A 23,580-nucleotide genomic window follows, 5' to 3' on the forward strand; every position below is an offset into this window, starting at 1 on the left:
TGTTTTGCTGAGTGAGTCATGTATAAAATGTAGAATGGCTGACTCCCCAAACTGGTGCTCATATATTTCTTACTGGCTATTGGCCTAAAGGAATTTTTATGCCCTGCTACTAGCTGACTCAACAGCTCTGGGAACAGTAGCATGAACACAGCAGAGCAGGATCAACCTAAACATTTCACCTCTGTTTATAGCACTCAAAATCCTGTGAATGGTTATAACTAGACTTTTAAATATTTGGAATGTGAGTGGCGGTTTGCACTTTTCTTCATGATGTCAGGGTGTTCAATCAGACAAAATAGCCATCATGTACACGCCGCAATCAATACAATGCAAGTTTGATCTGAATGAAAATTCGATTAGATTGGGACGTGTGGAGTAAATTTGGAAAAATCAGATTAATAGGAAAATATTAAGCATGTACTGTAAATGTTTGAATCTGATTATAATTCAAAAATACCTTGTCCAGATGCACAGTTCCGTGATGCGTATTCACATATGTGTTATGTCTTACGAACATGTTGTTTTAGATATTACAAACTGGTTAGTGCAGGAGACTGAATATTTACTAATTATTTTAGGGATGCATGATATATTAGCCACCATATGGGGATCTGCCGATATGTGTTATCGCCCCAATAAGAAAATTTGGCCAATATATTAAAGACTAAAAATAATGGATTATTTCGTTCCGCTGAAACACTTCAGATGCGAACTGTTCGCCATGATGTTTTTGAATTGCTTGAGATGTGATTGGAATCACTTTGAAAAGGAAAATACAGTTAAGTGCAACATGTGGAACGCAAGTCCAGTGTATATAGCCTACATCAATTTGGCATAATTGTGTGCTTGGGACATGGCTTTTAATGGTGAGACTTTTGTTTTTGTAATCAGGCTTTAAATTTGGATTTAAATTTATCAGCCAATACATCGGTTATCGGTTTTGGCCAAAGTTTTCATATCGGTGCATCCCTAAAATATTTGCTAAAAAATCTCTTCTGACATATATGTCAGTTTTATTTTTTAGATACAGTATGTTGTAATGTTACGCTCATGGTAACTTCAGTGACATTAATCGCACTGGCTTTCTGAACGTAACATTTTGTTTAAAATATATTCATGTAAATAAATATGGAATTAGATTGCATGGTTTAGAGTTCATATAAACAGATTTGTTTGAATCGAAGAAAATTAGGTTAAGCTGCTTCATGGGCAACAGCACAGAGAACATCCATCCGTGTGTAATGTCAAAACACTCTGAGGCATTTGTATTGGCAGAAGTCAAGCAAACAGCCCTCTAAGTGAAAAAGCTAATTATCCGACTAAAAGGGAATTGGGATTTATGTTTATAAAGGTTGAGAGAATCTTTGGAAACTGGAAGCTGTTGTAGTCGCATCAATCCCAGCTTGAATGGTCTCCATCAGTATCGTCCACCTCCTTGGGTTGAGTTTATAGCTCCTTCGTCCATCTGACAGCTTTAAAGGGCAGTAAAATAATGTTCCAACACGGGGGACATAATGGGGCTTATTCTAGAGCTGTAACATCTGACAAATTTTGACTAACTGAGGGCTGAGTCAGAAAAAGTAAAGGTGAGATCGGATCAGCGAAGTGACTATAAATAATGAATGTCTTGACTTGAATGAATTTCGATTTTTTTTTTTTAATTATTTTTAAATGGAACATTTTATTTAACCTTTAGACACAATATTTAAAAAGCTCTATGATACAGGTAAATCTTTTTTTTTTATGGCTCAGTATGATATAGTGAGAATATGGAGCTCATACTCGATGAAAAAACAACTCAATTTTATTCAGAGGCCTAAACTGAGTAATTTGGTACAGGTGCTGATATTTATATGGACAAAAAGTAAAATGGATTTCTAATCGTTTGTAAAGCAAATCAATTTATAACAGTTTATATCAATCTTTATAACAGTTTAACAGACATGCATATAAGTATCAGTTGTCAATGCTTAGTTTTATCGAAGCTCTGTAGTTTTTATTTGTGGAGGGAAAACCTATTAATTGCAATTCATTGATGATAAACATTCCCCAAAAGCCTGATATCAAATCTGATAGTCGCATTTTAACATGTCAGATTTTTCAAAAAATAACAAAATAAACAAATGATGTATGGATAATCAAGCAAACCCAAGCTGCTTCAGTCAAGTACAGTAAATGTTCATAATATTACCAACAAAATAAAAGTTATTCAGCTGCTTTATAAAAATCAGTAAAGATTTTGCAGAAAAAAGACACATAAATGTATAATGACCTGAAGGGGGATGTTTTTACAATTATACTGAAAGTCCTTTGACTTGCTAAAAAAAAAGTATAAACTGTCCATGAGACGCCAGAATGCATGTAGAAGATTGTGTAAAACAGGTTTTTTTTTGATCAAGTTAACTTAGAGGCCTTTGATTATCAAATATTATACAGCTGGCTTTAAAAGGTTAAAAAAAGTACAGGTTAAACTTTGGAGGAGATATCCATCAGCCCTTGCCTTTTTGAAAGACCTGAAAGAGTTTTACAATAACGAGCTTATGAATGGTGCTAATAAAGCACTTCCTCTATAAAGTAACATTGTTATGACTTTAATGCTAGCATAAAGCTAATGCTCTTTTTGGCTAATACTATAAACAATCCGTTAAACTTTAGTCAGATTAAACGTATGTGTCTTTACAACCATTTGAAATCTAAAGCGCTATAACGTAATTTGCTGAAACGGCACCATCTCATGGAGCGTTAACTTTCACAAGCATAGTGGTGTAATATCCCTCGCTCTCACCGCTTGTGCAGTCATATAAACAACCCAGCCAGCATTGTCATTAAAAAACAAATTTGCCCTATAAAAACAAGAGTCTATTATATTTGATATAAACTAAAAGTGCAGAGAAGGTCATTGCACAAGTATTCTGTTGCCTAAACAAGGGTCTGGGTATATTTCTGCACCCCTTATGCTGTTGTATGCGAACTGGACGTGTATTTCTATGTAGTTAACACAGACAAGTGATAAAAACAGTAAAACATTCCAGTGCAGTTATGCGAACGCTCTGAATGCAGATGGACCAATTCGATTAGAGGAGCAGAACTTTGCTGCATCACAAAAGTAGTAACTGGCAAAGTGGTGAACTGTTAGAATTACCTTCAGTTCCGGCATGTTGACTATGAGAGCTAAAGGGATTTTAACATCAGGGTCATTGGTGTAGTCCATTGGAACCAAATGTGGAGCCAGCTCGTGGTATCTTCCATGCAAGCTGCAATGCAGAAAATGTGAAAACTGGTTACTGGAGGTCATTACTGTTACTCTGGCCTTTTACCTCATCCTTTGAATCAGACCTCGTTAGTTTTATTCACAACTACTGCAAAATGAGAATGAACAAAATGGCCCATTTCAAATGTACTAGAGATGACCACAGTACTGTAATCTGCCGATTTACAGAAAAATAAGATACAAGACAATATGTGTGTGTAAAATTAAAATTAAAGTTAAACAAGTCAGCATGAAACAAGTTGAGATAGTCTTTCCTTTCCGATTCTGACATATATCTGAGTGAAACCGCATCTCGTTTTAATCTCGTTGACCAAACAAAAAAAAAATAAAAAATGAAAAGAAAGTAAAAAAAAAACAAAGAGCAACAAAGGAAAATGTTTATGTTTTTGTTTGGCAATGCAATGACAGAACAAAACAAAACAAAACAAAAACCGGACAAAGCCACATCTCATTTATTGTTTCTTTGTTGATTCAATGACAGCTAAATAAAATATAATAAAACAAATAAAAAGGCAACAAACAAACAAACAACAATCCACTTTTTTTATTTTTTATTTTACGCAGTATGCTGCAGCAATTGACATCTATTCTCAAACGGCGGTGGTTTATATTTAAAAGAAATGACCACAATGGATAAAACTAAATGCATTTCACAAATACTGTAAAACTCAATTGTTAATCACACTAACCCATCATAACTATGCACTCAGTGTAAGAAGAATTAGCAGTGCTCTTGAATAAGCAGGCAGATTTCACAATTCTGTTTTGTCTGTTTGTTCCTCACAGAGAGATGTGGATAAGTGCCAGCCAACGGTGCACTGATGACTCATTCTGAGCATGGCAACAAGACAGAGGGAAGCGGACACTGTAATAGGCCTTTGCAGCAGTAAAACAAAAAAACAAAAAACCCTGAACATAGACGATAGGACAGCAGGAACACAGGACGATAGAAAGAAAGCTGACGAAGCTTTGTGTAAGCAACAATTAAATAAACAATTAACATTCTGCACCAATATAGGCCTGTACATGCCACAAAAACAACATGTTTATCATCATATTTGTTTGTTGATTACTGAGCAAAAAAAAAAAGCAAAACAAAACGAATAAAATAACTAAAACAAATAAACAAAAAAATCAAAGCAAGAATGAATAAAGCAAAACAAAATAAACAATAAATAATAAACAAACAAAAAAAAGAATAAAATGAAGCTGATGTCACATAGTATACAGCAACAAGCAACAAAATCCACTCGGCTCTACAGAGATAAAGTAAATATAGAAGGCTAGAGAAAGAAAGAAGCACATCTTCAATGATGACTGTAAAAAAAAAGTGTGACTCACCAATATGACACTTTAAATTATGTTTTCCCCACACCAATAAATAACAGGAAAATGTATTATATAATATTATACTTCATATGAAACACTACTTTGTAGTAGTAAACTCCAATGAAGTGATTAAACGTGCCATTAGTAATTGCTCCAGCTTGTAGAAGTCAATAATAAACACATGCATTACTATAACTGCTCTGAGGCGCATTATATTTATATTATGACATATGATAATATGTTATCAGAAAAAAGCTTTGCTATTAGCAGAGGGTGTGGAAATATTTATAGTATGGATGATTGTATATTATACTGTATCTTCTTCCATCCGTAGTTACAAAAACAGAGACAAATCTCATGTTCCTCCACAGGCATCCAATCAGGATGCAAGGAAATACAAGCCAATTCATAACGATTGCCGATAACCCTACGCTAACCTTGCATAACAGTGTGGCGGATTGTGCCGGTCTGTGCGGAGAACAGGAGAAACTGAGTGTTTTATGAAGGAGATAAAGTACAAGACTCTATTAGGTTTGCCAGTGATTGTCCATTTTGTTTCTCGTGCTCCATTGGCCCTGTTATCAAAACCAATCTCAGTGTCATTGCAGAGGCACAGTCCATCCACATAAATCAAGATGGGCTGACACATCTTATGTAAGAACTGGAACTACTTATGAAACACCGGATCACAGCTTGAGAAGTGAAAAATAGCATCCCTAAAAGAGCTGTCGGAAGTAAGTGTCCTTATGCAAATTAGGGGAGGTTTGCAAGATGTTCGGAAAACACAAAACAAACTCATGACACCTTGGCAACCGCATGGCAACACTCTGAACATCTTGGCAACAGCGTAGCAACACTCTAACACACTCTGAACATCTTGGCAACCACATAGTAATGGCAACCCCACAGCAACTCTCTAACACACTCAGAACACCTTGGTCACCCCAAAGCAACACAATAACACACTCAGAATACCTTTGCAACCCCATTGCAACTCTCTAACACAGAACACCTTGGCAACCGCATAGCTACCCTAACACACTCGGAACACCTTGGCAACCAAATAGCAACTCTCTAACACACTCAGAACACCTTGGCTACCACATAGCAACACTCTGAACACCTTGACAACTGCAGAGCAACACTCTAACATTCAGAACACATTGACAACTGCATAGCAACACTAACATACTCAGAACACATTAGTAACCGCATAGCAACACTCTAACACACTCAGAACATTGTAGCAAATGCATAGCAACACTCCAACACACTCAGAACATCTTGGCAAATGCATAGCAATGCTCTAAAGCACTCAGAACACCTTGGTAACCCCATAGCAACACTCTAACACACTCAGAACACCTTAGTAACAGCATAGCAACACTCTAAAAGTCAGACATTGGCAACTAAATAGCAACACTCTAACACGATCAGAACACCCTAACAACTGCATAGCAACACTTTAACACGATCAGAACACCCTAACAACTGCATAGCAACACTCTAACTCTCAGAACACCTTGGCAAGTGCATTGCAACACTCTAAAACACAGAACATCTTGGCAAATGCATAACAACATTTTAACAAACTCAGAACACCTTGTTAACTGCATGGCAATGCCCTAGCAACCACTCACAACACCCTAGATGTTGCACAAGTAAGCACTACACAAATTAACACCAGAATTCTGGTTCAGATAAAGTATGCATTGACAGAGAGACAAAGATCAGGCCGCATCAATATTTTATTTGACTTTAGCAGCAGTAGCTCTAGTATGGTATTATTATCCATAGCTCCAGGTATTAAACAACATCAAGCTAATTTTTTATGTGGAATATGTTGCCGTTTATTCAAAGCCCCCTGGTGCATTACAGCACCCAGCGAATGGGTAATGAAAGCAGAGTGTTACAAAGCACTCTGGGGACATGAGATAAAACCAGTAATGGTTCATTGCTGAGGAATAAGCTGAGCCTATAATGGCCATTAGAGAGTAATGCATTAAACATCTCATTAACCCCTTTCACGGAGGCAGCCTCTATGTTACACTTTAGCCCAGTTAATAAACGCATCGATTTTTTTAACCCACCACATGAAACACATACAGGTCCTTCTCAAAAAATTAGCATATTGTGATAAAGTTCATTATTTTCCATAATGTAATGATAAAATTATACTTTCATATATTTTATAATCATTGCACACCAACTGAAATATTTCAGGTCTTTTATTGTTTTAATACTGATGATTTTGGCATACAGCTCATGAAAACCCAAAATTCCTATCACAAAAAATTTGCATATTTCATCCGACCAATAAAAGAAGTGTTTTTTATACAAAAAAGTCAACCTTCAAATAATTAAGTTCAGTTATGCACTCAATACTGGGTCGGGAATCCTTTTGCGGAAATGACTGCTTCAATGCGGCGTGGCATGGAGGCAATCAGCCTGTGGCACTGCTGAGGTGTTATGGAGGCCCAGGATGCTTCGATAGCGGCCTTAAGCTCATCCAGAGTGTTGGGTCTTGTGTCTCTCAACTGTCTCTTCACAATATCCCACAGATTCTCTATGGGGTTCAGGTCAGGAGAGTTGGCAGGCCAATTGAGCACAGTAATACCATGGTCAGTAAACCATTTACCAGTGGTTTTGGCACTGTGAGCAGGTGCCAGGTCGTGCTGAAAAATGAAATCTTCATCTCCATAAAGCTTTTCAGCAGATGGAAGCATGAAGTGCTCCAAAATCTCCTGATAGCTAGCTGCATTGACCCTGCCCTTGATAAAACACAGTGGACCAACACCAGCAGCTGACATGGCACCCGAGACCATCACTGACTGTGGGTACTTGACACTGGACTTCAGCCATTTTGGTCTTCCAAAAAGTCTTCCTCCAGACTCTGGCACCTTGATTTCCGAATGACATGCAAAATTTGCTTTCATCCGAAAAAAGGACTTTGGACCACTGAGCAACAGCCCAGTTCAGGCACTTCTGCCGCTGTTTCTGGTTCAAAAGTGGCTTGACCTGGGGAATGCGGCACCTGTAGCCCATTTCCTGCACACGCCTGTGCATGGTGGCTCTGGATGTTTCTACTCCAGACTCAGTCCACTGCTTCCGCAGGTCCCCCAAGGTCTGGAATCGGTCCTTCTCCACAATCTTCCTCAGGGTCCGGTCACCTCTTCTCGTTGTGCAGCGTTTTTTGCCACACTTTTTCCTTCCCACAGACTTCCCACTGAGGTGCCTTGATACAGCACTCTGGGAATAGCCTATTTGTTCAGAAATTTCTTTCTGTGTCTTACCCTCTTGCTTGAGGGTGTCAATGATGGCCTTCTGGACAGCAGTCATGTCGGCAGTCTTACCCATGATTGCGTTTTTGAGTAATGAAACAGGCTGGGAGTTTTTGAAAGCCTCAGGAATCTTTTGCAGGTGTTTAGAGTTAATTAGTTGATTCAGATGATTAGGTTAAAGGGTTAGTTCGCCCATTTAAGACATGAAGTTGTATGGAATCCTTACCAGCACTATAGTGCATACACACTGACCCACTCTGTAGTCACCTCCCTGGTCAGAGTTTTGGCCGCTGTAAGTTTTTCAAGAAAGTACTCCCGGTTAGTTTCCGGGGCCTCAAAACTGTGCGTTTTTACGTGAAAAAATTATTTGCGTTTCAAAGGTTGATTAATTTAACACACAAAAAACATGCCGGTCAAAATTCATACCTAAGTTTTAATCGGCACCATTTTCTTTCCATTTCTATCAATCCGCGCCGCTGTCAACGTCAATATTTCAGTTGGTGTGCAGTGAATCTAAAATATATGAAAGTTTAATTTTTATCATTACATTATGGAAAATAATGAACTTTATCACAATATGCTAATTTTTTGAGAAGGACCTGTACATGAGAAGGCTTTATAGATACGCCGCATCTTTTATCGAGAAATTTCATTTTGTTTCTCTGATTGAAGTTTAGAAAGGCAACAACTTGTGAACAACTCAACTATGTGTGATAGCGAAAATGTCACTTGATATGTTATGACAGGAATATGTTTCTTTGCTAAGGGAACCCATACACCATGGTGAGGCTTATTCACTGTCACAGGAAAGTCCATGAGCCATGACGAGTCACCTGGGGACTGTATGGGTTTCATTATGATAACTGAGGCATTTCATTACTGTCTCTCTCATTAGATGGGTATAACAGCCACAAAAACACGATTAATCCCAACCAGTACAGATCAACATGAAGATCTTCACCAGCTGCTCATGTGATCTCAGCAAAATGCCTTTGGAGAAAGAAATTCTGGGTGATATAATATAAATTACTTTCCATTTATAGGGTACAATAGGGTCTGAAACTCTTAAATTTAGACTTTTTTCACATTTCTTATGCTAATGATCTGACAAATGATGGTTTTAACATTCAGAAAATGTTGATCATCAGTCTAAAGAGGTCAAATTGCAAGTTTTGTAACCTTGTTACGTCTAAATACAAATTAAAACCATGATTGTATTATTTTTTTTAGCAGTAAGCATTATATAAACAATACTTTATTTCAAATAAAGATGCAACTCAGTACAATGTTACACACAACATTTTGGTAAAGTTTTTGGTAAATAATTAAATAAATAAATTTAGTAATTACAAATATTAGACATAATTAATTCAATCAATAGATAAAAACAGACTGTGTCAAGATTATGACAACATTGTATGATTTTCAATGTCGAATAAAGTTGAGAAGATCTGAGTCTCTTTATGCTGTTTCAGATATAACCTTTCATTTAGTGTGTAATATAGCTGATTATAAATTATTATAAATGGTCTGCAAAGTATTAAAGATCAAAGTGCAGATAAATGGAGTCTCCCTTTAGAAAGAACCAATTCAGAACTTCCTGAAATGAGTTGTCAGTAATCCCAGTCTGTCTTCCTCCTCGCAGTGGATAGTATAAGTGAATACACCCATGCTAAAGTTGACTAAAAAGAGGAATTAAAAAAATCATCTTTTGGAAATTGATCTTAATACCTTAATTAAAAAAATTAGGAAAATTCCAACCTTTAAGGACGCCAATTTTCTTTATGAATGAATAATGTATCGTGAATAAATAAATGTTATTCCTTAAAATACAGGGGGCATAAGTCAGGACAACCCTATGTTAAATTTCCATAGAGGCAGGCAGATTTTTATTTTTAAAGGCCAGTTATTTCATGGATCCAGGATACTATGCATCCTGATAAAGTTCCCTTGGCCTTTGGAATTAAAAAAGCCCCACATCATCAAATTCCCTTCACCATACATAGAGATTTATTTACCAAGAAAATTGGTCTCCTTAAAGGTTGGATTTTTCCTCATTTTTTAAATTAAGGCATTAAGATCAATTTCCAAAAGATGATTTTTTTATTCCTCTTTTTAGTCAACTTTAGCATGGGTGTGTTCACTTATGCTAGGCACTGTAGGTCTGTAACAATTTGCATAATGCGTGGTAGACCAGTTACAACATACTGGGCCATCTGACCAATCAGACCAGAGTAGGCCAATCACAACAGACTGGGCCATCTGACCAATCAGAGCAATGTGCACATTTTTAAAGACTGCATTATAGAAGAACATCCACATAAATGTCTAACAGAATCATAATAAAATCTCATTTAACTGCCACTACGTCCCCAACCAGGGACTCGGATGGACATGGCCAAGAAAACAGCAGTAAATCATTTGTACATGATCATGCAGCGCAGCATCCTGAATTATATAATATTATCCGTTCAAGCTTTACACACCAGGGCAAACATCAACCAATCTATCAATCACACATAATGCCCAGAAAAGGACATTGGATTGAACATAATACACTCACAGTTGAAGTAAAAGCGATGTATTTTACGTAGCCTGATTGCTTGGTGAAAGATGGCGATGATATTGGAATAGATGGTCGAATGCATTGGGTAATGAATGCTGTGAACATCTAGAGAAACTACTATGACATTGTGGACGGGACAAGTGGCATTGAGTTGCTGATGATTAAAGATCAATCATATTTCCCATAATCAATATGTCATGGCAAATAATTTACATAAAAACAATGATTCTTTCGTACCAGCTCCGTAAAATCTAAAAGCTGAGTCACTGAGAGAACAACAAAGCAAAGTAGACAGATACATACTGCATTTCCTACACAGAAACTGACATGGAAATGTTCTGGCCATGAGTCAGACTTGGGGAAGTACACTAGCTACAGCTCAGCCAATCAGAGTCTGTTTGTTGGGCTTCTGTATTACCGTAATTGGGTCATTTGACTGTAAACTGACACTGTGCCTCTTTCTCCTGTATCTGCTTTTAATTTCTTAAAGTAGGCACTTGATCTTCAAACGACAGCGATTAACAGCATATCCTGAAACCCGAGAGCAATATGTCAATCCTATTAGACCAGAAAGCATGCAATTTGTTTTATTTATACCTAATGCACAGAGGGAATGGACAGCCAGGTCGAATAACAAAATAAGGCTTTATTTCTTTATGTTATCTTGAATAGGAATATACAAAGGAATGAACCAGACCTGATGTGACACTTTGCAAGTCTGTGTCTAATCAAGAGATTGGGTTCCAGGTCTTTCGTACAGGTTGAAAAGCGATCCTACGCCGTGAGAGAAACACAGGTAACCGCGTTTACCCAAAAAGTCTCAGTTTCAACCATTGGAAGTATCTTACGAACACAAAGTTTGTTACAATTTTAATTACAAAATGTTTGTCGTTCTCAAAACAATAAGAACCAGTTGTGACAACGCAATGCAAATATTGTTAGTGTTTATGGGCATTTCAACACACTTTCATGACAATTCATTTCTACTTTACTGGTAATTTTTGAGATTTCGTATGGATTTGTACAATTTCATTCATACTTTTTCATACAATTTAGGTGTGGGTTTGGGTATTCATACATGTTTTAGTACATGAATATTTTCCTACAATTGGATAGACATTGTAGCATACAATATCAATATATAAGTATAGACAGTATCTCAACATAAACCCTTTCACATTTGAACTTTCAATATGGCTTCATAAGTAGTTTGTTTGAGTAGTAGTTCATTTTTTAACGAAATGGCTAATTGTATTAATTCATGTAGTTAGGTCGTAGAAAAATGTATGACCCAAACCTAATCTTAACCATGATTGAAATAGAAAAAAATATACAAAGTGGGACGTTTTTGTACTATACACTATACTGGTACAGTATCGTATGTTTGGTATTTATTATCTTGTACAAATGTATAAAAAACAACTTTGCCGTTCATAGAATATCTAATTCATAGATTGGTTGATTTTATTATATTTTTGATACATGTAATTAAATGTTTAACTCATATGTATTTAACACAGTTTAAACATTTAGCTAATTTGACATTGTAACGATTAAATTTGAAAAGTTTCTTGAACGTTTCTCCATAATTAACTGATAAATGAGAGTCCCGCAATGGGATTGTATCTCGATCACATGCAGCGGTATTGTTGCAAACATTTAATCAATTTCAGTTACAATCAGCCATCAGTAGACTCGCAAAAATTGGTACATCTATAAAGTATATGTTTATATTGTAGATCCTGTTAATTCTTAAATCCATTTGTTATTCTTGTCTATACAAACCTACAAAAATGCACATGTAATGTATGTGTAAACTTTATGAAAATGCAGCTATAAAAATGAATGAGATCCCCCTGGTTATAATGTACTGAAGCAGCACTGAGATGCAAGATAAAAGCTACATTGTAAAAGGATTTTTGGTAGCTGTAACTAATGGCTGGTCTGCTTAAGCTGAGCTGTAAAATATGGCTTAGTCAATAACTGTGACTGAGCCTATTTGTATTTACAGAGCTACTAGAGCAAAAAGAAATCGCTGTGGTGTGCCAAATAAAAATGTGAGATTGCTCTGGAAAATCCCAATTTTGGACTTAAAAAATTACTTTGGGAAAAGCTTTTCGTTTTTTCCGACACCGCCTTTATTAGTTTTTCATTTTTTGTCGAAACACATGCCTATAGAGGAGAAACCCCTTTCTATGGCCTGCCCAGTGTGGTTTGTGTCAAAGCATTCCTTAGTCCAGTTGTTTGATGAGAAAGAGAGATTATTTTATAATAAACATAAGAATCCTATAGCAGCAGAGCGCTGTTATTCTGTTGCACGGAACTGTGGAAGAACTGAAAGTTGATCTTTGGTTGACCAATCAGCAGAAAAGGGTTTTTCATGCCCACCCACATGTGGAAATCGAATATTCAAGCAGTTTATCCATCTTCTACTGAACCTAAAAACATAAAATCAAGCCGAATTCTTGCTTTTTTTGAAAAAATGAAAATTGATTAAATGCGCCGTCTTCTCATCTTTCTACTTTCAATATTAAATCAAAAAACAAATGAATGCAATATACACGGACCAAAATTAAAGTCCGACTGAAATGTATTTTCTACACTAAAAATTATTTCAACCTCCTGAGGCCATTCACACAGAACAGGTCTTGTTGAATGGTGCAAGATTCAAGTTCAACTTGAGCACCACATTTTAAGAACACTGTATCATGTGCGAGATGCAAATGGTCAAAACACGTCTGTCTATCGCATGTTTACATTGAAAAACAATGGAAAAGAAGCACAGTGAAAGACAAAAATGTGTTCTTTGTGAACTTTGTAATTCAGATCAAGCTACTGTTGCCTCAATTTATTACCAATAATTGAATTTGATGCAAGATACAGCAGTCATTGTGACATAAAACCTGCCTTTTAAACAATATGATTTGACTATTTAATATTAAAAGCTGAAAAATGTCATATTGCTAGTTATATTTTAAACTATTAATATATCATATTTGATTGATCTACTACATTTACAACTTCACTGCAGCAGTGCAATGAAGCATTTAATCTACTGTTTAAACACTCAGTTATCCCGTTGCCATTGTTTATATATGCTACACTTTTTTTATTTATAAAACTAACAGAACTTACCAGCTATGTAGAGAAAATTCTCATTTTGGAGGGCAGCCACATGGTCTAATTGAGGCTGACAGAGAAATTGAGTGATGAACTCTAGTTTTGGCTTGCAGCTCATGCTGATTAAAACCAACAAACCTTTCTGATTGAAAGCCGATTAGTACAGCTACACTGAACACTGTTGCATTGGGCCAAAAGTACAGCGTTATATATGTATATACCAATGGCTTACAACTGGGGCAATGTCATATTAGTGGTTAAAGACAATTACACGCTTTGCTGCTTGCTGCATGCCCAGTCAGGGAGAGATTCTGATAGAGCCACAAAAAAAGCAAGAAAGAAATCACATTCTTGCAGACAGAGCGAGACTATAAATCTCAATTGAATGGGATGTAATCTCACTCTCTGTTTAACAGGAAAAATGTTTCTCGCTTAAGAACATTGGCTTCCAATTCAAAGAATGCTTTCCAAAAACGATTCCTTTGAGGAAAAAAGGTGGCTATATACCTGTATTTTACTAACTTTAAAATTAGTAATAGAAAGTTCAATCTAATTAAAAATGTACTACAGAGTCTCATATTGTTAGCTTAGCTACATGCTAATGTCAAACAGATTAAATCAATTGTGAGATGTATGTTGTCCAGACTTTTCTGGCCCTCACACATGACAAAAAAGTTAAATCTGGTTAAAACAATTTTTACTTGATGAGTATTGACCCAATACTTGATGGTACTGTTAGCTTATGGACTTGCTAATGACAACTCAGTTGAAATAATCTCTTGTGCGCTTGATGTGAATTTTAGCGACCCGCAAAATTGCAACCGAGTCGAGAGAAAATTAAATTAAATTTAATACTGAAAATACAGCGACAAAAAAAGCTAAAGAATTTACTACTTTACCCAATAATTAAATTTTTATGCTTGTTCAAGTATCACATTGTTAGCTTAGATACATTCTAATGTCAAACAGTTGAAATCAATCATGGGACGAATCTTTTGTGCGCTTCATGTGACTATACTGAAAAATAGCGCTAGAAAAAGTTATTTTGTTAAAAAATTAACTATCCGATTAAAATTTGCCTATTTTACCCAATATTTGTTGGCAACACGTACTTAGCTTTTCAAATCTCTTGTGCGTTTTACATTCATTTATGTAGACTGAAGCGCATAATTGCTTATGTAGAGTGTCCCAAATGACAAAATCGAGAACTACCCAAGTCTTACCTAATATTTGTGTTCCTGCTTGTCCAGAACCTCATAAGTGACTGATTTGATACATTCTACATAAGGCAGCTGCTTATGTAGACAGCGGAAAGGAAGTCAGATCACTAGATTTTGGAACAGAGTTTTAGATTAAAGTTCAGGGCTCAGTGGCTCTTAAATTTGCATAAATGGCAGCTCGCATAAAGGGCAATTCCCATAAAAAGAACCTTTATAGTCAGGTTCTCTTTATTAGATCTCAGGTCTCATCTGAGCAACCGTATGAATTTCAGTCAAACAAACGGCGCACAGCCTGTGAATGGAATACTAATGAAGCCAGCGGACTGTTAAATGCAGGCGGGTCTGTATGAATGAGCATGGATGAATATCACTGGAGCTGAACTGCTGACAGGGGAAATATCCGTTGAATGAATGGGGTGAGAGTGATATATGGATCTTAGACATGGTTAATAAGAGCAAGTGGAATGCAGTGCAATTGAATGAACAGGTAGAACACACAATACCATAACATAATAGCTGTAAAAGATAGTTTACTTAAAATTTCTGCTTGTATTGATTCTGATTCCGATTCATATTGCACTCCTGCTGGATTCCACAGAATTATTAATAAGCACACTGTATACTCTATAGTAAACTATACTCACCGAAGAATCTCTTTGCGGGTGAAGAAGGTGCAGTCCTAAGATGAAAAAAGAAAGATAATAATTTCTCTGAAAACACAATGTATAACTGCATATCATATATATATAATACAAAATACAATAAAAAAAAAAGAATAGTAACAGCATCTGCCTTAAACCCCAAGCATAATTTCTAACCTAAGTCTTTTGTAAGTAGCCTATTATTACCGCTTAGCTAAATTTGGCAAGACTTAGCCAAAGAATTAGGCCACACCCTCCATCAAAACCCCACCCTCCTAAAACATCAGCCAGTAAACAAGAGCACACAAAATGATTCCAATGCAGAAATAATTTCTGATTGGCCGAAATCTATGTTAATCTATTTTAGTGATAGTTACAAAAAACATCACACACATTATGTGAGAAATGTAATAAAAAAAATTTTTTTTGAGAAAAGTAAAATGATTTTTTAATGATTTTTATGTTTTTTAAAGTCTCTTACACTCACCAAGGCTTCATTTATTTGTTCAAACATACAGTGAAATAAGAATATAGTAAAATTGTATTACAATTAAAAATAATTTGCTGAATTTTCAGCATCATTACTCAGTATTCAGTGTCAGTATTCAGTTTTCCTTCAGAAAACATTCTAATATGCTGATTTGCTGCTCAATAAACATTTCATATGAATATAATATTGAAAACATTTGTGCTGCTTAATAATTTAATAGAAACTGTGACACATTTATTTCAGAACTCTTGATGAATAGAAAGATCAAAATAGCAGCATTTATTGTTGAATTTATTATAGTTTACTGCCAATTTAATGCATTCTTGCTGGATAAAAGTATTTATTTCTTTAAAAAAAACAAAAAAACCTTGGTACTGACCCCAAACTAGTGTACAGTGACTAATTCTATAAAGTGTCGATGAGTCGAAGCACGTGAACCGTAAATCTGACACATTAAGCAACAGTTTTGCATTCACACTGCATGACTGCACGTGGAGCAACACCTGAACTCCTTGTCGGCTTATTCAACACCTTTTGTATTAGCATACAAAGCCTCTTAGGTTTCACTGTGTATGATAAGTGTTCCCGTCAAAAAAAACACACACATATGAAAGGAGGCCTGGCAATATGACCGCAGGGAATGGTGACAGCTGTCGACCCACGGTAGCACGATTTGCCTAAAAACCCATTGTGAGACTGTTCCCAGGTCTGTGTATCATTTTTCTTACCTCACTCACTGTACTCATTGTAGCCATGCTGACCTGAGCTGACAGATTTATTAGCTAATGATTAAGCTCTCCTTTATGATGTTTACCCGAAGACCCAGCCAGCGTTATGCTAAAAAAAAATAACCATCCTCCAAATCAACGGAGCAGCTTGGAAGACCGTTTCATGATTTACGCGTATAAGCCTTTGGGTACTGTTAATTGCTCGTTAATTTGAAATATTGAGGCTTGAATCTGTGAGATGTGAGGTAAGGCCACAGCTGCGAGTTATTAGCGAAGAGGATAGATGACCCGGTGTAAAATTATTACCATAGACGTAGCCCACATATCTAACAAAGAAATGGCTTCTTCATAACTTCTTAAAAACACGTCATAGAGGCATAATATAAAGGAACGAGAGCAGAAGGAATTTTCTAAAATCCTTCTCTCTACGTCCTTACGCTGTTACAAATCCTAAATGCACAGTAGGTAATAGTCCTGCACTCTAATAATATGCCTATAAATATACTGAACAAAATTATAAACGCAAAATTTTTTGCCCCCATTTTTCACAAGCTGAACTCAAAGATCTAGGACTTTTTCTATGTACACAAAAGGCCTATTTCTCTCAAATATTGTTCACAAATCTGTCTAAATCTGTGTTAGTGACCACTTCTACTTTACTGAGATAACCAATCCACCTCACAGTTGTGGCATATCAAGATGCTGATTAGACAGCATGATTATTGCACAGGTGTGCCTTAGGCTGGCCACAATAAAAGGCCACTCTAAAATGTTCAATTTTACTGTATTGGGGGGGTCCGGGGGGTCCGAAAACCAGTCAGTATCTGGTGTGACCACCATATGCCTCACGCAGTGCAACACATCTCATTCGCATAGAGTTGATCAGGTTGTTGATTGTGGCCTGTGGAATGTTGGTCCACTCCTCTTCAATGGCTGTGCGAAGTTGCTGGATAATGGCAGGACCTGGAACACACTGTCGTATACGCTGATCCAGAGCATTCCAAACATGCTCAATGGGTGACATATCCGGTGAGTATGCTGGCCATGCAAGAACCGAGATGTTTTCAGCTTCCAGGAATTGTGTACAGATCCTTTCAACATGGGGCCGTGCATTATCATGCTACAACATGAGGTGATGTTTGTAGATGAATGGCACAACAATGGGCCTCAGGATCTCGTCACGGTATCTCTGTGCATTCAAAATGCCATCAATAAAATGCACCTGTGTTCGTTGTCCATAACATACGCCTGCCCATACCATAACCCAACCGCCATCATGGGCCACTCGATCCACAACGTTGACATCAGAAAACCGTTCACCCACACGACGCGATACACACGGTCTGCCATCTGCCCTGTACAGTAAAAACCGGAATTCATCTGTGAAGAGAACACCTCTCCAAAGTGCCAGACGCCATCAAATGTGAGCGTTTGCCCACCCAAGTTGGTTACGATGACGAACTGCAGTCAGGTCGAGACCCCGATGAGGACGACGAGTATGCAGATGAGATTCCCTGAGACGGTTTCTGACAGTTTGTGCAGAAATTCTTTGGCTATGCAGAGGTGTCCGGGTGGCTGGTCTCAGACGATCTTTGAGGTGAAGATGCTGGATGTGGAGGTCCTGGGCTGGTGTGGTTACACGTGGTGTGCAGTTGTGAGGCCGGTTGGATGTACTGCCAAATTCTCTGAAACGCCTGTCGAGACGGCTTATGGTAGAGAAATTGACATTCAATTCACGGGCAACAGCTCTAGTGTACATTCCTGCAGTCAGCATGCCAATTGCACGCTCCCTCAAAACTTGCGACATCTGTGGCATTATGCTGTGTGATAAAACTGCACATTTTAGAGTGGCCTTTTATTGTAGCCAACCTAAGGCACACCGGTGCAATAATCATGCTGTCTAATCAGGAGAAGTGCTCACTAACACAGATTTAGAAAAGTTTGTGAACAATTTTTGAGAGAAATAGAACCTTTTGTGTACATACAAAGAGTCTTAGGGCGTTTTCACACCTGAAAGTCCGCAACAAGGTCCAAACCAAAGTTCACGTTTTGATACATTTTATACTTTCAGAAAGTTTTGGTTTGGTTTCACATTGCAATTATGCGAGCGCACTAAAGAACTTTACGTGACATACTTGCGTCCTGTCGTCATCATCTATGTGGGCTGCATCTTGACATTGATTGGTTTGTAAATGGACGTGCGTCTGACGTCAGCGTGTTATCAATTCGGCGGGTAACTTTGACGACATGAATGAACAGACGCAAATTGTTGCAAATGTATTGTTATTTTTATGGCACAATTACCTGCAGCACCAACTATACACAAGGCTAGTTCAAATTCGCCAACTGAACGTCCTCGTCGTGCGAACATTTTATCGTTGCCGGCAGGAAAGGAGCAGGAATGGTCTGATGTCATCAGACCATACTTTAATTAAAAACCTCGTCTCCTCCTCTCCCCATGTGCTACCACGGCTCATTTTTCCTGCCACCTTCTGTTTTTTCGGCTATGCCGGAACCACCGGAACTTCCTGTAAAAGGCCTGAGAGTCCGAACCATATAGAAATGCTTTCACACTAGAAACAAAACAAACCTTTTTTCAGTTTGATCCGGACCGAGACTACCTCTTTTCGTCGGACCAAATTTCCTCTGTTTGGTCCGGACCGCGGTCCGGGGTAGGTTTCACACCTGTAATTTTGATTCGGACCAAACTGAAAAGTCCGAAAGTCCGGACCAAACAAGGTAGGTGTGAAAGGCCCCTTAGATATTTGAGTTCAGCTTATGAAAAATGGGGGCAAAAATAAAAGTGTTGCATTCATAATTTTGTTCAGTGTAGATATGGGTCATCGAAATTTCGGAATTTACCTCATCATGATCAGTTATGAGTCTGGCAAAGTCTTTTTTCTTCCATTTTTGGTAGAGCTGAAAAAAAGTCTATGTCGCTATTTGCTAACTCACAGCAAAATAAATCCAATTTTTCTTGAGTTATGAATGTGAATTTGCAATCAATGTTGAATGTAAAAATAATCATACAATGTGACCAGTGTATTCTGATTCACAAACAAACGACTCTAATGAACCAGTTCTTTTTAGTAAATCAAAAACATACAGTGTGATCGGATCATGTGAGCGGAGTGGAGCGGGAAGAGGAGCTGTGTGTCCACCAAAGCGTTTTTAGCCAGCGTTTGTTTATGAGACCATGTTTTCTTTGATACGGAATATCTGCGGAACTGTTACTAGTATCTGATTTCGCAAATAGTTTGTTTCTGAATATAAAAATGTCGAGAATGTATCACACTTGCTCTGGTGCTAGGTTTGGATGAAGAAATGTGCTTGTTGTTGTCGTTTGTTATTGTTGTCGTTTGTTATTGTTGTACAAGCAGAATGTGACAGTTGGTCAGTGTAGTATTTGTCCTGCCCGTCCTCCACTGTTATTGGACGGCTGTGAGAAAACAGCAGTAAAGAAAGCATCTGATGATTGTGATGTGGTTATGTTTGCACAAGCTCTCCAATTCGCCACTGTCAAGTCAAGTCACGTCAGGTTTATTTAGGCTACCACTTATACAATTTAGCTTTAAAGCCACACATTTCATAACTATTATCTACTGCAATTGAGGCGTTTATTCAAGAAATTAATTACAAATGGAAAGATGTATAGTAGAGAAATTTCATGTCGGAGCAGGATTTGATTGAACGTCGTTTTACCGGTGAGCGTGAGCAGTATATGAGTGTAGCGTACGCTTGGCCCTTCAAGGCCCGGGTATGCTTAATTTTCCATGTTCCGCTCCGTCTCGCTCACAGTTGAGTGTGTGTCCCTTTCAAAGTATACTTTTTTGGCCATGAGCATGGAAAGACGTGTGGATTTTGGGTGCTTCTCAATACTCAAATTGACGCTTCCTCATTTCCTCGCTTCTCCATCCTCGAGCCCACAAACCAATCGAACTCAGCCATCTTGAAGGGCATCTTAATTTACTAATTGCACTGCAGGGAACGAGGAGTGAGGAAGCTTCCTCAGGAGTCATGAGCGAGGATACACAGGTGTATACTTCCCTCGCATCCTAAGGGTGTGGAGTTAAGATGATGTGAAAGAAAACAAGGATGAAGTTGTACGCGCACCGTGGACACAAATATTGGGCTGCATCATGTGGACCGTGTGCACGGATGTCTACGGACCCTCCTAATGAGGAAAATTACATCACACGGACAGTGAGCGGACAGTCACGGAATACAGACGGCCGAGGTATTTATGGTCTTGAGCGATTGAGCGGAGTACACTGGCATAGAGTAAAATATTGTGCAGGGGAATATTGAGCCCATGCTCCGAGCGTGACTAGTTTATCCCGATTCACTAACAAACGACTTGTATGAACAAGTTATTTTTAACAAATCAAAAACATATCAGTGCAGCCAGTGTTTTTTGATTCTTAAATAAACAAATCTTTTGAAAAAGTTATGTTTAGTGAATCAAAATCATAAAGTACGACCAGTGTATTTCCGATTTTTGAACAAACGATTTGAATGAACCAGTTTATTTTCAATAAATAAATAAAAACTATACACCATGGCCAGTGTAGCCAATTTCTGAAATTAATGATTCTTATGATGATTCTTTGAATGAATAAGAAAATTTGAATAAGAGCTGTCCTGTATGCTCATATTTAAATTAACAACATAACGGAAATATTCCCAAATTAATTTGAATCGAGTCAAATTGAAATTGGAATTGAGTTGACTGATCACCATTTGGTCCTCATTTACAAAACATCTCCTTTAGTGTTTCACTGAAAAAATAAAGCCATACAGTTTTGGAAACAAGAAGAAATGATGACAATCCTAATTTTTGGATGTCTTCTTTAAGACATGGATAAGTTTTTCCAATGCAAGCAAAATGTTGTGCAATATTCTCCCCCACTAGCCTGATGAATGACTTGATAAAACTTGGCTGCTTTGAGGAATGAGTCTATCAGCCAAATGACCAAGCTCCACTGATCCAGGTACGTTCAACCCAGTGATTAAAGAGCACAAGGAGCGGCGGCCATTGTTGCTAACAGCCATTGATCTCATTGATGCAATTTGATGATTGGCAGATGGGAAACTCAGATGCTTACTATTCAAATGTACTTAATATCTGACTCAGTGAACCAGTTACATCACATATCTATACCAAGATTATTTGTATATAAATCCATTTGATGTTAACCATGTTTCACCATACTGCTATAATAAAAAAAACAGGACTTTAAAGAAAGTCCAACAGCTTACTAATCAGAATAAGATTAATATTTAAACGTCTAGGAGTCCTTCTCGAAGCAGTAGACTATGATGTTTCGCCAAAGCATGACAGACTACTGTTACCGAAGACAAAAGCATCTTCTCTTCTCACATGTTCGTGCACGAGGGGGATAAGAGGTTTGGAACAATATGATCAGATGTCTTCAGATATGCCTCAATGCTCAGCCCTTAAGTATCACAAAAAGAGCAAATAATATATGATACATGATATATGAATATAAATGCAAGTGGCTTACTTCTGTGTGTTGACCATTTTGTTTTTAAAACATAAAGAATTACCCAAGTAAATACTGACATTTTGATTTGTTTATAGTTTAAAAAGCTCAACAACAGCTATGACAAACTCATAATTTCCTTGCAAAATCCTACAATCTGCTCACTGTGAAAGACAATAAAGTGGCTTGTATGCCGCAGACAATAAACTAAGAACAAGGTGAAGCCTCACATAAAATCATACAGACCATCTCTGGGAATAAACTGTTGTCAGCATATGCTTTTTTCTTACTTTCTTAATTTGTATTTATTTATATTTCATATATTTATTTGTTATATATATATATATATATATATATATATATATACATATATATATATATGTGTGTATGTATATGTGTGTATGTATGTGTGTGTATATATAGACCTATATACATTAGCCTATATATATATATATATATATATATGTGTGTGTGTGTGTGTGTGTGTATGTATATGTGTGTATGTATGTGTGTATATATAGACCTATATACATTAGCCTATATATATATATATATATATATATATATATATATATATATATATATATATATATATATATATAGGTCTATATATACACACACATACACACATATATATATATATATATATATATATATATATATATATATATATATATATATATATATATAATTAAATTGATAAATAAAAAGTAAAATGGACATTTTTTTCTTTTTTCCTTAATTATATTTTTGGTCTTTTTATTAATTTAGAGAAAAGAAAGACTTTCAAAACATTATTTTACATAAAACTTGATTTTGCTGCTGTTATCTCTATATATGATCTGCAAAGAACGATAAAGATAAACAGTCTCTTACCTGATAGGCGTCTAGCTGTTCATCAGTAAATATCGTTTGCTTATTACCCATCTTAGTCGAGTGATTTTCCTCTCGTGCAGATGCATCACATTGGTCTTCTCTGTTCTAGGCATTTATGTCCACGGTTTGGCCAGCCGAGAAAATTGGGAGCCAGCATGAAATTTCAGTCCTTCTTGAAGTAGCCTATGCCTGTTGGTGGAAAAGGCGACACTCTCCATAAATACTTAAACAGCTCAAGAAACGTTACACTTGTTTGACGCGTACCGTTCCTGACGCGCGCAGTATGTACTCGTCCTGTCGCTGTTCGCTCTCACTATGACGGAATTCTCAATGAAAATGATTCTTGAACCAACAAACATCTTTTACCACCAGGGGGCATCATGGAACAGCCAGTAGTATATACATTATTTTATATTATATAAAATAAATGAATACTATATACAGGTTTTATTTAGCCTGTAGTCATCTCAATGTAGTCATCCCAGTCATCTCAATAGCACATCTCAAAAGACACATCTCAAAAGTGTCCCAATCAACCTGAATTGATCCCTATA

The 23,580-nt window shown here is 36.9% G+C and overlaps 1 protein-coding gene across 3 annotated transcripts in view; it reads right to left on the bottom strand.

The window, feature by feature from the left end:
* Positions 1-23,580, bottom strand: part of cib2 (calcium and integrin binding family member 2) — a 41,730-nt gene that overhangs the window by 6,813 nt on the left and 11,337 nt on the right. The window contains exons 1-4 of one of the 3 annotated variants that reach the window (XM_077211081.1): positions 23,291-23,371; positions 23,027-23,215; positions 15,432-15,466; positions 3,143-3,254 (exon numbers count right to left, since the gene is read on the bottom strand). In XM_077211081.1, the coding sequence (XP_077067196.1) occupies positions 3,143-3,254; positions 15,432-15,466; positions 23,027-23,077 (198 nt within the window). In that variant the 5' untranslated portion in view covers positions 23,078-23,215; positions 23,291-23,371. Of the gene's footprint in view, positions 1-3,142; positions 3,255-15,431; positions 15,467-22,026; positions 22,103-23,026; positions 23,372-23,580 lie in introns of those variants that run through there. The other 2 variants (XM_077211083.1, XM_077211082.1) reach the window with 2 other exon arrangements.

Source organism: Siphateles boraxobius, unplaced genomic scaffold (assembly GCF_051911475.1).
Source record: "Siphateles boraxobius isolate OS27281-9 unplaced genomic scaffold, OSU_SipBor_1 65, whole genome shotgun sequence".
NCBI classification, from domain to species: Eukaryota; Metazoa; Chordata; class Actinopteri; order Cypriniformes; family Leuciscidae; genus Siphateles; species Siphateles boraxobius.